We start from the raw sequence: 13,472 nt of genomic DNA, 5'->3' as shown, positions 1-13,472 counted from the left end.
CAAATTCTTTGTTATTATTATCTTCATTTAATTTGTCTTAAATGAAAAAAAACACAAAAAGAATTGTCCTAAAGCCAAATTGGATATAGTTCCACACCAAACATAAAAAAAGGAGGTGGACAAAAGTATTGGCACTGTTCGAAAAATCATGTGATGCTTCTCTAATTTGTGTAATTAACAGCACCTGTAACTTACCTGTGGCACCTAACAGGTGTTGGCAATAACTAAATCACACTTGCAGCCAGTTGACATGAATTAAAGTTGACTCAACCTCTGTCCTGTGTCCACGTGTGTAACATTGAGCATGGAGAAAAGAAAGAAGACCAAAGAACTGTCTGAGGACTTGAGAAACCAAATTGTGAGGAAACATGAGCAATCTCAAGGCTACAAGTCCATCTCCAAAGACCTGAATGTTCCTGTGTCTACCGTGCGCAGTGTCATCAAGAACTTTAAAGCCCATGGCACTGTGGCTAACCTCCCTAGATGTGGACGGAAAAGAAAAATTGACAAGAGATTTCAACACAAGATTGTGCGGATGTTGGATAAAGAACCTCGACTACCATCCAAACAAGTTCAAGCTGCCCTGCAGTCCGAGGGTACAACAGTGTCAACCCGTACTATCCGTCGGCGTCTGAATGAAAAGGGACTGTATGGTAGGAGACCCAGGAAGACCCCACTTCTTACCCCGAGACATAAAAAAGCCAGGCTGGAGTTTGCCAAAACTTACCTGAAAAAGCCTAAAACGTTTTGGAAGAATGTTCTCTGGTCAGATGAGACAAAAGTAGAGCTTTTTGGGCAAAGGCATCAACATAGAGTTTACAGGAGAAAAAAAAGAGGCATTCAAAGAAAAGAACACGGTCCCTATAGTCAAACATGGTGGAGGTTCCCTGATGTTTTGGGGTTGCTTTGCTGCCTCTGGCACTGGACTGCTTGACCGTGTGCATGGCATTATGAAGTCTGAAGACTACCAACAAATTTTGCAGCATAATGTAGGGCCCAGTGTGAGAAAGCTGGGTCTCCCTCAGAGGTCATGGGTCTTCCAGCAGGACAATGCCCCAAAACACACTTCAAAAAGCACTAGAAAATGGTTTGAGAGAAAGCACTGGAGACTTCTAAGATGGCCAGCAATGAGTCCAGACCTGAATCCCATAGAACACCTGTGGAGAGATCTAAAATTGGCAGTTTGGAGAAGGCACCCTTCAAATATCAGGGACCTGGAGCAGTTTGCCAAAGAAGAATGGTCTAAAATTCCAGCAGAGTATTGTAAGAAACTCATTGATGGTTACCGGAAGCGGTTGGTCGCAGTTATTTTGGCTAAAGGTTGTGCAACCAAGTATTAGGGCCCCTTTCCACTTGTGAGGAAAACGGACGAGTGCAATCCGATAAAAAATCGGATTGCACTCGGACCAATGTTAATCAATATGTGACACTCCATTTGCGATTTTTTTCCCAGCCGAAATCGGACTGAGAAAAATCTGTGTCAGCTGAGAAAAAAATCGCAGCATGCTGCGTATTGCTGAGATTCTCGGACGAGACTCGCCAATGCAAGTCAATGGGTGCGAGAAAAAAAACACACAGCACTCGCACCATGCGAGTGCTGTCCGATTTTTACGCACCCGTGTCCTTAGAAAAGCCGGCAATTCAGCACAGAGTACAGTAAAATCACAGTGACAGGTTAGATGAGAGTAGATATATACACATAGAATAGGTATATATACATATATATATGTCAGGGAGACACCTATATATATATATATTTATATTTAATGCAGCGCGAGATAGCTTTAAAGCTGGTAATTCAATTACCGGCTTTTGCTTTCTCCTTCACAAACCCGACATGATATGAGACCTGGTTTACATACAGTAAACCATCTCATATCACCATTTTTTTTTGCATATTCCACACTACTAATGTTAGTAGTGTGTATATGCAAAATTTGGGCGTTCTAATTATTATTAATTAGGCTTAATGTCACCTTACAATAGCAAGGTGGCATTAACCCTTCATTACCCCATATCCCACCGCTACACGGGAATGGGAAGAGAGTGGCCAAGTGCCAGAATAGGCGCATCTTCCAGATGTGCCTTTTCTGGGGTGGCTGGGGGCAGGTGTTTTTAGCCAGGGGGGGGCCAATAACCATGGACCCTCTCCAGGCTATTAATATCTGCCCTCAGTCACTGGCTTTACTACTCTGGCGGAGAAAATTGTGCGGGAGCCCACGCCAATTTTTTCCGCCATTTAACCCTTAAATATAATAGCTAGAACGCCCAAATTTTGCATATACACACTACTAACATTAGTAGTGTGGAATATGCAAAAAAAAATGGTGATATGAGATGGTTTACTGTATGTAAACCAGGTCTCATATCATGTCGGGTTTGTGAAGGAGAAAGCAAAAGCCGATAATTGAATTACCAGCTTTAAAGCTATCTCGCGCTGCATTAAATATAAATATATATTTATAGGTGTCTCCCTGACATATATATATGTATATATACCTATTCTATGTGTATATATCTACTCTAATCTAACCTGTCACTGTGATTTTACTGTACTCTGCGCTGAATTGCCGGCTTTTCAAAGGAGACCCGTGCGTAAAAATCGGACAGCAATACGGATGTCATACGGATGTTGCGATAAAAAAAAAAAAAAAAAAAAAAAAAAAAAAAATCGCATGACACTCGCATGACACTCGCAGACGTTACATCAGTTTTTTCGGTCCGTAAATCGGACCGTTTTTTTCTCACACAAGTGGAAAGGGGCCCTTAGGCTGAGGGTGGCAATACTTTTGTCTGGCCCATTTTTGGAGTTTTGTGTGAAATGATCAATGTTTTGCTTTTTGCTTCATTCTCTTTTGTGTTTTTTTCATTTAAGACAAATTAAATGAAGATAATAATACCAAAGAATTTGTGTGTTTGCAATCATTTGCAGGAATAAACGGAGTATTATCTGACAGAATTGCAGGGGTGTCAATACTTTTGGCCACAACTGTAACTCTGTGATTTAAGGGCATGAAAATTCAAAGTTGGAAAATTGCGAAATTTTCACCAAGTTTCCGTTGTTTTCACAAATAAGTGCAGGTAATATCAAAGAAATTTTACCACTATCATGAAGTACAATATGTCACGAGAAAACATTGTCAGAATCACTGGGATCCGTTGAAGTGTTCCAGAGTTATAACCTCATAAAAGGACAGTGGTCGGAATTGTAAAAATTGGCGCGGTCATTAACGTGCAAACCACCCTCGGGGGAAAAGGGGTTAAATGCTCTTCCAGCTCATTGAAAGAACTGTGCCTATTCATAGCCACAATTTCCTCTATATTGCAGGTCCCATACTAACCTGTTCAATCAGTATGAATAGGAGAGAAAGCTGAACATGCTCATCTTAACCACAACAGGTTACTGTAGTCTGGTGAGGAGCGTAAACCAGCAGGTATTAAAGCAGCACTCCGCTCATGAAAGGTTTTATCCCCTTAATATATTGCAGTCATCATTATATAGCACTGTGTACTTACAGCTGCTCATTTTGTCTTTCCACCCAGTAAATTGTTCTCTTTTCCCTGCTGTAATAGAAAGTATCTTGTCCCTGAAGAAATCATTCCCTTCTAACTCCTGACTCAGCTGCTCCTCTCCCCCTGCCTTTGACTTTTACAGTGACTTATGACAATGCAGGGAAAATTTACCTCATCTTTCTACATAGAGCTTAGAAGGATTCAGTTAGTCAGTTTTAATCGCATGATGTTATAGTCCTAATGGAAAAGAAAAGAATTAGCTGGGCAGAAAGGCAAAATGAGCAATTGTAAGTACACAGTGCTGTATAATATGATGACTGCTATACAGCTCTGGAAAAAATTAAGAGACCACTGCAAAATTTTCAGTTTGTCTGATTTTGCTCTTTGTAGGTATATTTTTGAGTAAAATGTAAATTGTTATTTTATTCTATAAACTACTGACAACATGTCTCCGAATTCCAAAGCAATACATTTTTTTTATGAAAAGGAGAAGTGGTCAAAATTAAAAAATAAACCCCAGTGCTTTCAGGCCTCAAATAATGCAAAGAAAACAAGTTCATAATCATTTAGAAGCAACAATACTAATGTGCTAACTCAAGAAGAGTTCAGAAATCAATATTTTGTGGAATAACCATGATTTTTAATCACAGCTTTCATGCGCCCTGGCATGCATTCCACCAGTCTTTCTCGCTGCTTCTGGCACAAAAATGTAAGCAGTTCTTCTTTGTTTGATAGCTTGTGACTATCCATCTTCCTATTGATTACATTCCAGAGGTTTTCAATGGGGTTCAGGTCTGGAGATTGGGCTGTCCATGACAGGGTCCTGATGTGCTGGTCTCTTAATATACAGCTCTAGCAATAATTAAGAGGAGTGCTTCTTTAAACTCCTCATAACCTAGACTACTAAGTATTAACTCCCCACTTTAGCCTAGACCACCAAGAAATAAAACTGCTCATAACTTAAATAATTATGAATTAACCCCTACTTTTACTTCAGACCCTGGAACACCTCTACACGTGATCTAAACCTTTGCAATACCACAAGGGAAGTTTTATTTAGTATAAAATATCCCCCTCCCCCTATGTTCTGTTGTCTAAAACCTTGGTGCATACTATAGTCTATTGTTATACTGAATATTTTATTACTGAATACTTTAGTACTGCAAGAATAAAAAACTGACAGATCTCCTCCATATTGGACAAGTTGTTTTGAGGACATTTATAGAGTATGAACACATGAGTACAGATAATACATCTCTGCCAGGAAATGCTCAGAATTTAACCTTATTATTTCTCAATAAACTCACCTGCCATTGCATAGAAGCCATCGTGCAAGGGAATAGTGAGGGGACACCCTGTACATGACACTGGCCACCACTAAGGTGACGATCATTTGTATCCCCATTACAGCCTGGACAGAATGAGAACAAATATAGTGATTATGGATTAATCACAAGTAGAACAACAATATACACATTATTGTACACTAGATGTTACAAACGATTTGTCCTATATGTTTGGACAGAACTGTACAACTCTCTGCAATATAGCACTTTACTTCCTGCAGACAGGCTGACAAGTCCAAAATGGAGTGACGTGTCACCAAGGTGGCTGGCCTCAGTGATATGACACCCGCAAAAGGCTCCAACACTGATAGAGTGCGGAGAGGTTTTACTTGGTGAAGCAGCAAAGGGTGAAGGTGTCAGGAATAACTGTTAAGAAATGGGTGGGATCGGTCAATTCCATCCTCCTACCATCAGGTGCAGCTGGGTTAAAAGAGCAGCGGATCTGCTCATAACTGTGTGTAGAGGTGGAAACATCTCTGGGATGTGGTCTCTGTGGGAGCTGGAGAGACCTCTTGCCTGCATTCATCCTCCAGGCTCTGGATATATCCTGTACAGTAATCCTACCTTCCATCACCACCTCCATTCATCCTCCGGGCTCTGGATACATCCTGTACAGTAATCCTACCTTCCATCACCGCCTCCATTCATCCTCCAGGCTCTGGATACATCCTGTACAGTAATCCTACCTTCCATCACCGCCTCCATTCATCCTCCAGGCTCTGGATACATCCTGTACAGTAATCCTACCTTCCATCACCGCCTCCATTCATCCTCCAGGCTCTGGATACATCCTGTACAGTAATCCTACCTTCCATCACCGCCTCCATTCATCCTCCAGGCTCTGGATACATCCTGTACAGTAATCCTACCTTCCATCACCGCCTCCATTCATCCTCCAGGCTCTGGATACATCCTGTACAGTAATCCTACCTTCCATCACCGCCTGCATTCATCCTCCGGGCTCTGGATACATCCTGTACAGTAATCCTACCTTCCATCACCGCCTGCATTCATCCTCCGGGCTCTGGATACATCCTGTACAGTAATCCTACCTTCCATCACCGCCTCCATTCATCCTCCAGGCTCTGGATACATCCTGTACAGTAATCCTACCTTCCATCACCGCCTGCATTCATCCTCCAGGCTCTGGATATATCCTGTACAGTAATCCTACCTTCCTTCACCGCCTGCATTCATCCTCCAGGCTCTGGATATATCCTGTACAGTAATCCTACCTTCCATCACCGCCTCCATTCATCCTCCAGGCTCTGGATACATCCTGTACAGTAATCCTACCTTCCATCACCGCCTCCATTCATCCTCCAGGCTCTGGATATATCCTGTACAGTAATCCTACCTTCCATCACCGCCTCCATTCATCCTCCGGGCTCTGGATACATCCTGTACAGTAATCCTACCTTCCATCACCGCCTCCATTCATCCTCCAGGCTCTGGATACATCCTGTACAGTAATCCTACCTTCCATCACCGCCTGCATTCATCCTCCGGGCTCTGGATACATCCTGTACAGTAATCCTACCTTCCATCACCGCCTGCATTCATCCTCCGGGCTCTGGATACATCCTGTACAGTAATCCTACCTTCCATCACCGCCTCCATTCATCCTCCAGGCTCTGGATACATCCTGTACAGTAATCCTACCTTCCATCACCGCCTGCATTCATCCTCCGGGCTCTGGATACATCCTGTACAGTAATCCTACCTTCCATCACCGCCTCCATTCATCCTCCAGGCTCTGGATACATCCTGTACAGTAATCCTACCTTCCATCACCGCCTCCATTCATCCTCCGGGCTCTGGATACATCCTGTACAGTAATCCTACCTTCCATCACCGCCTGCATTCATCCTCCGGGCTCTGGATACATCCTGTACAGTAATCCTACCTTCCATCACCGCCTGCATTCATCCTCCAGGCTCTGGATACATCCTGTACAGTAATCCTACCTTCCATCACCGCCTGCATTCATCCTCCAGGCTCTGGATACATCCTGTACAGTAATCCTACCTTCCATCACCGCCTCCATTCATCCTCCAGGCTCTGGATACATCCTGTACAGTAATCCTACCTTCCATCACCGCCTGCATTCATCCTCCAGGCTCTGGATACATCCTGTACAGTAATCCTACCTTCCATCACCGCCTCCATTCATCCTCCGGGCTCTGGATACATCCTGTACAGTAATCCTACCTTCCATTACCACCTCCATTCATCCTCCGGGCTCTGGATACATCCTGTACAGTAATCCTACCTTCCATCACCGCCTGCATTCATCCTCCAGGCTCTGGATACATCCTGTACAGTAATCCTACCTTCCATCACCGCCTGCATTCATCCTCCAGGCTCTAGATACATCCTGTACAGTAATCCTACCTTCCATCACCGCCTCCATTCATCCTCCAGGCTCTGGATACATCCTGTACAGTAATCCTACCTTCCATCACCGCCTGCATTCATCCTCCAGGCTCTAGATACATCCTGTACAGTAATCCTACCTTCCATCACCGCCTCCATTCATCCTCCGGGCTCTGGATACATCCTGTACAGTAATCCTACCTTCCATCACCGCCTGCATTCATCCTCCAGGCTCTGGATACATCCTGTACAGTAATCCTACCTTCCATCACCGCCTCCATTCATCCTCCAGGCTCTGGATACATCCTGTACAGTAATCCTACCTTCCATCACCGCCTCCATTCATCCTCCAGGCTCTGGATACATCCTGTACAGTAATCCTACCTTCCATCACCGCCTGCATTCATCCTCCGGGCTCTGGATACATCCTGTTCAGTAATCCTACCTTCCCTTACCGCCTCCATTCATCCTCCAGGCTCTGGATACATCCTGTACAGTAATCCTACCTTCCATCACCGCCTGCATTCATCCTCCGGGCTCTGGATACATCCTGTACAGTAATCCTACCTTCCCTTACCGCCTCCATTCATCCTCCAGGCTCTGGATACATCCTGTACAGTAATCCTACCTTCCATCACCGCCTGCATTCATCCTCCAGGCTCTGGATACATCCTGTACAGTAATCCTACCTTCCATCACCGCCTCCATTCATCCTCCAGGCTCTGGATACATCCTGTACAGTAATCCTACCTTCCCTTACCGCCTCCATTCATCCTCCAGGCTCTGGATACATCCTGTACAGTAATCCTACCTTCCATCACCGCCTGCATTCATCCTCCAGGCTCTGGATATATCCTGTACAGTAATCCTACCTTCCCTTACCGCCTCCATTCATCCTCCAGGCTCTGGATACATCCTGTACAGTAATCCTACCTTCCATCACCGCCTCCATTCGTCCTCCAGGCTCTGGATATATCCTGTACAGTAATCCTACCTTCCATCACCGCCTGCATTCATCCTCCAGGCTCTGGATATATCCTGTACAGTAATCCTACCTTCCCTTACCGCCTCCATTCATCCTCCAGGCTCTGGATACATCCTGTACAGTAATCCTACCTTCCATCACCGCCTCCATTCGTCCTCCAGGCTCTGGATACATCCTGTACAGTAATCCTACCTTCCATCACCGCCTGCATTCATCCTCCAGGCTCTGGATATATCCTGTACAGTAATCCTACCTTCCATCACCGCCTCCATTCATCCTCCAGGCTCTGGATACATCCTGTACAGTAATCCTACCTTCCATCACCGCCTGCATTCATCCTCCAGGCTCTAGATACATCCTGTACAGTAATCCTACCTTCCATCACCGCCTCCATTCATCCTCCAGGCTCTGGATACATCCTGTACAGTAATCCTACCTTCCATCACCGCCTCCATTCATCCTCCAGGCTCTGGATACATCCTGTACAGTAATCCTACCTTCCATCACCGCCTCCATTCATCCTCCAGGCTCTGGATACATCCTGTACAGTAATCCTACCTTCCATCACCGCCTGCATTCATCCTCCAGGCTCTAGATACATCCTGTACAGTAATCCTACCTTCCATCACCGCCTCCATTCATCCTCCGGGCTCTGGATACATCCTGTACAGTAATCCTACCTTCCATCACCGCCTGCATTCATCCTCCAGGCTCTGGATACATCCTGTACAGTAATCCTACCTTCCATCACCGCCTCCATTCATCCTCCAGGCTCTGGATACATCCTGTACAGTAATCCTACCTTCCATCACCGCCTCCATTCATCCTCCAGGCTCTGGATACATCCTGTACAGTAATCCTACCTTCCATCACCGCCTGCATTCATCCTCCGGGCTCTGGATACATCCTGTTCAGTAAGCCTACCTTCCCTTACCGCCTCCATTCATCCTCCAGGCTCTGGATACATCCTGTACAGTAATCCTACCTTCCATCACCGCCTGCATTCATCCTCCGGGCTCTGGATACATCCTGTACAGTAATCCTACCTTCCCTTACCGCCTCCATTCATCCTCCAGGCTCTGGATACATCCTGTACAGTAATCCTACCTTCCATCACCGCCTGCATTCATCCTCCAGGCTCTGGATACATCCTGTACAGTAATCCTACCTTCCATCACCGCCTCCATTCATCCTCCAGGCTCTGGATACATCCTGTACAGTAATCCTACCTTCCATCACCGCCTCCATTCGTCCTCCAGGCTCTGGATATATCCTGTACAGTAATCCTACCTTCCATCACCGCCTGCATTCATCCTCCAGGCTCTGGATATATCCTGTACAGTAATCCTACCTTCCCTTACCGCCTCCATTCATCCTCCAGGCTCTGGATACATCCTGTACAGTAATCCTACCTTCCATCACCGCCTCCATTCGTCCTCCAGGCTCTGGATACATCCTGTACAGTAATCCTACCTTCCATCACCGCCTGCATTCATCCTCCAGGCTCTGGATATATCCTGTACAGTAATCCTACCTTCCATCACCGCCTCCATTCATCCTCCAGGCTCTGGATACATCCTGTACAGTAATCCTACCTTCCATCACCGCCTGCATTCATCCTCCAGGCTCTAGATACATCCTGTACAGTAATCCTACCTTCCATCACCGCCTCCATTCATCCTCCAGGCTCTGGATACATCCTGTACAGTAATCCTACCTTCCATCACCGCCTGCATTCATCCTCCAGGCTCTGGATACATCCTGTACAGTAATCCTACCTTCCATCACCGCCTGCATTCATCCTCCAGGCTCTGGATACATCCTGTACAGTAATCCTACCTTCCATCACCGCCTGCATTCATCCTCCAGGCTCTGGATACATCCTGTACAGTAATCCTACCTTCCATCACCGCCTGCATTCATCCTCCAGGCTCTGGATACATCCTGTACAGTAATCCTACCTTCCATCACCGCCTCCATTCATTCTCCAGGCTCTGGATACATCCTGTACAGTAATCCTACCTTCCATCACCGCCTCCATTCATCCTCCAGGCTCTGGATACATCCTGTACAGTAATCCTACCTTACATCACCGCCTGCATTCATCCTCCAGGCTATGGATACATCCTGTACAGTAATCCTACCTTCCATCACCGCCTCCATTCATCCTCCAGGCTCTGGATACATCCTGTACAGTAATCCTACCTTCCATCACCGCCTCCATTCATCCTCCAGGCTCTGGATACATCCTGTACAGTAATCCTACCTTCCATCACCGCCTCCATTCATCCTCCGGGCTCTGGATACATCCTGTACAGTAATCCTACCTTCCATCACCGCCTCCATTCATCCTCCGGGCTCTGGATACATCCTGTACAGTAATCCTACCTTCCATCACCGCCTGCATTCATCCTCCAGGCTCTAGATACATCCTGTACAGTAATCCTACCTTCCCTTACCGCCTCCATTCATCCTCCAGGCTCTGGATACATCCTGTACAGTAATCCTACCTTCCATCACCGCCTCCATTCATCCTCCAGGCTCTGGATACATCCTGTACAGTAATCCTACCTTCCATCACCGCCTGCATTCATCCTCCAGGCTCTGGATACATCCTGTACAGTAATCCTACCTTCCATCACCGCCTGCATTCATCCTCCAGGCTATGGATACATGTTATGCACAAGTTAGGAAATGAAAGCAGGGAACTGTTTGGTAATTTTGGCCACTTCCATCACTTTACTGCCCTGACATAATGAGTAAGTGAAGTATGACGGTCTAATCCTAATCCCCTGATAAACTTCTAGCATCTACTTTATAATCTAAGCCGATAAGCAGTTCCATGCTACGAGCACTTCAGTAAACTCTTTACAGCTCATGGACATTAACCCGATCCGCTCTTACCATGCTGAAGTTCGTGCTCCAATTGTGGCCCGAAGAGTAATTCACATTTCCCCTGCCATGTGATGACAGAACAGCTGCAGGAAGGGCAGTGCGCTGTCCCTTTAAGGAAGTTAAAACCAGTCTCAGTTTGTAAACCAATCAAAACACCAGCTCGCTTTGATCGACAGCGGAAACACCAATAGGTTGTGTAAGTTCCGAAGGAGTGGGCGGTGCTTTTGTTATTTATAGTCTATCAGTGTATCCGGGTACTACGGGGTCGTACGCAGTGCACGGCATGTTGGGAGTTGTAGTTCCTCCGTCTCCTGGGAGAGTAGCTGCCAGTGATAAGTCATGCGCAGGAGGACGCTGAGGACTGACAGCTGCCTGCAGTGTCGCCCAGGAGGAGACGTGTGCAGAGCTCATGTCACTCCACAGGGTGCTGCTGTTACACGCGGACCCTAGAGCTGAGTCGCCATGTCTTTCCGGGCCTGCCTCATACATCCAATGTGACCAGAGGGCCATGTGCAGACAGTGGTTAGCCCCTCTTTTCTCCCATCAATATTCCATATTCCTCTGCCCCTGGCGTTATCCTGGTGCCAGTGTGCTGGTATATACAGCAGGTGTTGGGGTTTCCACTTTGCACAATATAACACGTTTTATACGAGAATAAATAATCTGTTCCTGATCCCGAAGCGCCATTGTCTCCTGTTATGGGGGTAATCCACAACTATTTACCTACTGGACTACGATGGGCCTAAGCACTGCTCAATACCTGCCCGACCCCGGTCTCCGCTGGCAGAGTGGTCACAACATGGGCAAGCGGCTTCTCTTACGCTGTGCACTGATGACTGGGCGTGATGGCGCCGTTATGCTGATTGACAGCCGCTGCCTAATTACAGGGACCCACCTGTCAATCAGCATAACATCAGTCACATCCAGTCATGGGCGCAAGCTGTAGGAGTAATCGGGGAATGAGCCAAAACAGGCAGGTAGTTGCCTCTGTTAACATCCACCTGACCATTAGCAGGTAGAATTAAAAAATTAAATAAAAATTTTTTTTTTTCTAATACACTGTGCAGTTTAAGTGATTTGTCTGTGAGCTACAATTTTTCATTGTCATTACCAAATATGATTTTTCATGATTAACCATTCAAACCAGAAAATCATTTTCATGGAGTTAAAGCTGTTTTATTTATTCACTGTCATTTTTACACTTTTTTGCCCCACTAGACGACTTGAACCAGCAATTGTTTGATAATGCATTACAATACTGTCAGTCTTCCATGACTCTGGCGTGGCCTAATAGAAAAATACTGATGGTGGATTTATTTCGGAGCCGTTTTTAGCTGCCACGATAACCCACCTCCCCTGTTGTGAATTCTGTGGCAGAGCTCCCTCCTGTGGTCACAAGTGGTACTTCGGCTGATTCTCTCTGTGAGCTTCTGTTGGTGGAGGGAAGTGGTACTGCGGCTTCTGAGTTTCCTCCCTCAGGTGATCTGGTGAGGTCTGTGAAGAGCAGAACAAAAATGATTACCTCAATGAACAAAAAAAAAAAAAAAAGAATTTGTGATAAATATTGACCTGTCCATTCAAGGACATTTTAGCTATAGTATGAAATCCTGTTTTTCTTGTCTGTGGAATTGCCTTTGTACTGTTTGTTGTGAAACTGCCGCCCACGAAACTGTTTTCTTTTCTTTTCTTTCTTTCCTGTTTTGTCTCTTTGTTTAAACATGCAAAACTTGTATAACCACTAAACCTACTGAAACAACTATATAAAGAAGGGATAGCACCTTGAAGGCAGGCGTGCTTCAGAGACTTCCCAGTGATACACTATACAAGACGTGTCTTGTGTATTATTTCTGGTGATTCCCCACTTCCAAAGGCTGCTCCGACTGAGTGTGATCCCGACAGGTCGTTAGGTGCTTCTCTACTTAACTCCACCTAATGCTTTGATCCTGGCTTCCTGTCAATGTTCCAGTGTTGGACTTGCTTTTCCCTGGATCATTCCTGTGGCCTGCTGCTCTGCATAGCTAAGTTCTTCTTTGCTATTTGTTTGCTATTTTTTCTGTCCAGCTTGTCTAATTTGTTGCTGGAAGCTCTGGGACGCAAAGGGTGTACCTCCGTGCCGTTAGTTCGGTACGGAGGGTCTTTTTGCCCCCTTTGCGTGGTGTTCTTTAGGGTTTTGTGTAGACTGCAAAGTTACCTTTTCTATCCTCGATCTGTTAAGAAAGTCGGGCCTCACTTTGCTGAATCTATTTCATCTCTACGTTTGTTTTTTCATCTTAACTCACAGTCATTATATGTGGGGGGCTGCCTTTTCCTTTGGGGTATTTCTCTGAGGCAAGGTAGGCTTATTTTCTACAGGCTAG

The 13,472-nt window shown here is 45.6% G+C and overlaps 1 protein-coding gene across 1 annotated transcript in view; it reads right to left on the bottom strand.

Annotated features, from left to right (window-relative positions):
- The window catches only part of TMEM161A (transmembrane protein 161A), a 35,373-nt gene extending 24,153 nt beyond the window's left edge, over positions 1-11,220 (bottom strand). Inside the window, exons 1-2 of the mRNA XM_069767710.1 lie at positions 11,125-11,220; positions 4,821-4,924 (exon numbers count right to left, since the gene is read on the bottom strand). Of these exons, the coding sequence (XP_069623811.1) occupies positions 4,821-4,924; positions 11,125-11,127 (107 nt within the window). The 5' untranslated portion in view covers positions 11,128-11,220. The remainder of the gene's footprint in view (positions 1-4,820; positions 4,925-11,124) is intronic.
- Between the last annotated feature and the right edge of the window lie 2,252 nt (positions 11,221-13,472).

This window comes from Ranitomeya imitator, chromosome 1 (assembly GCF_032444005.1).
Source record: "Ranitomeya imitator isolate aRanImi1 chromosome 1, aRanImi1.pri, whole genome shotgun sequence".
NCBI lineage: Eukaryota > Metazoa > Chordata > Amphibia > Anura > Dendrobatidae > Ranitomeya > Ranitomeya imitator.
The sequence above is the reverse complement of the archived record's forward strand: the minus strand, read 5'-3'. Positions and strand labels throughout refer to the sequence as shown.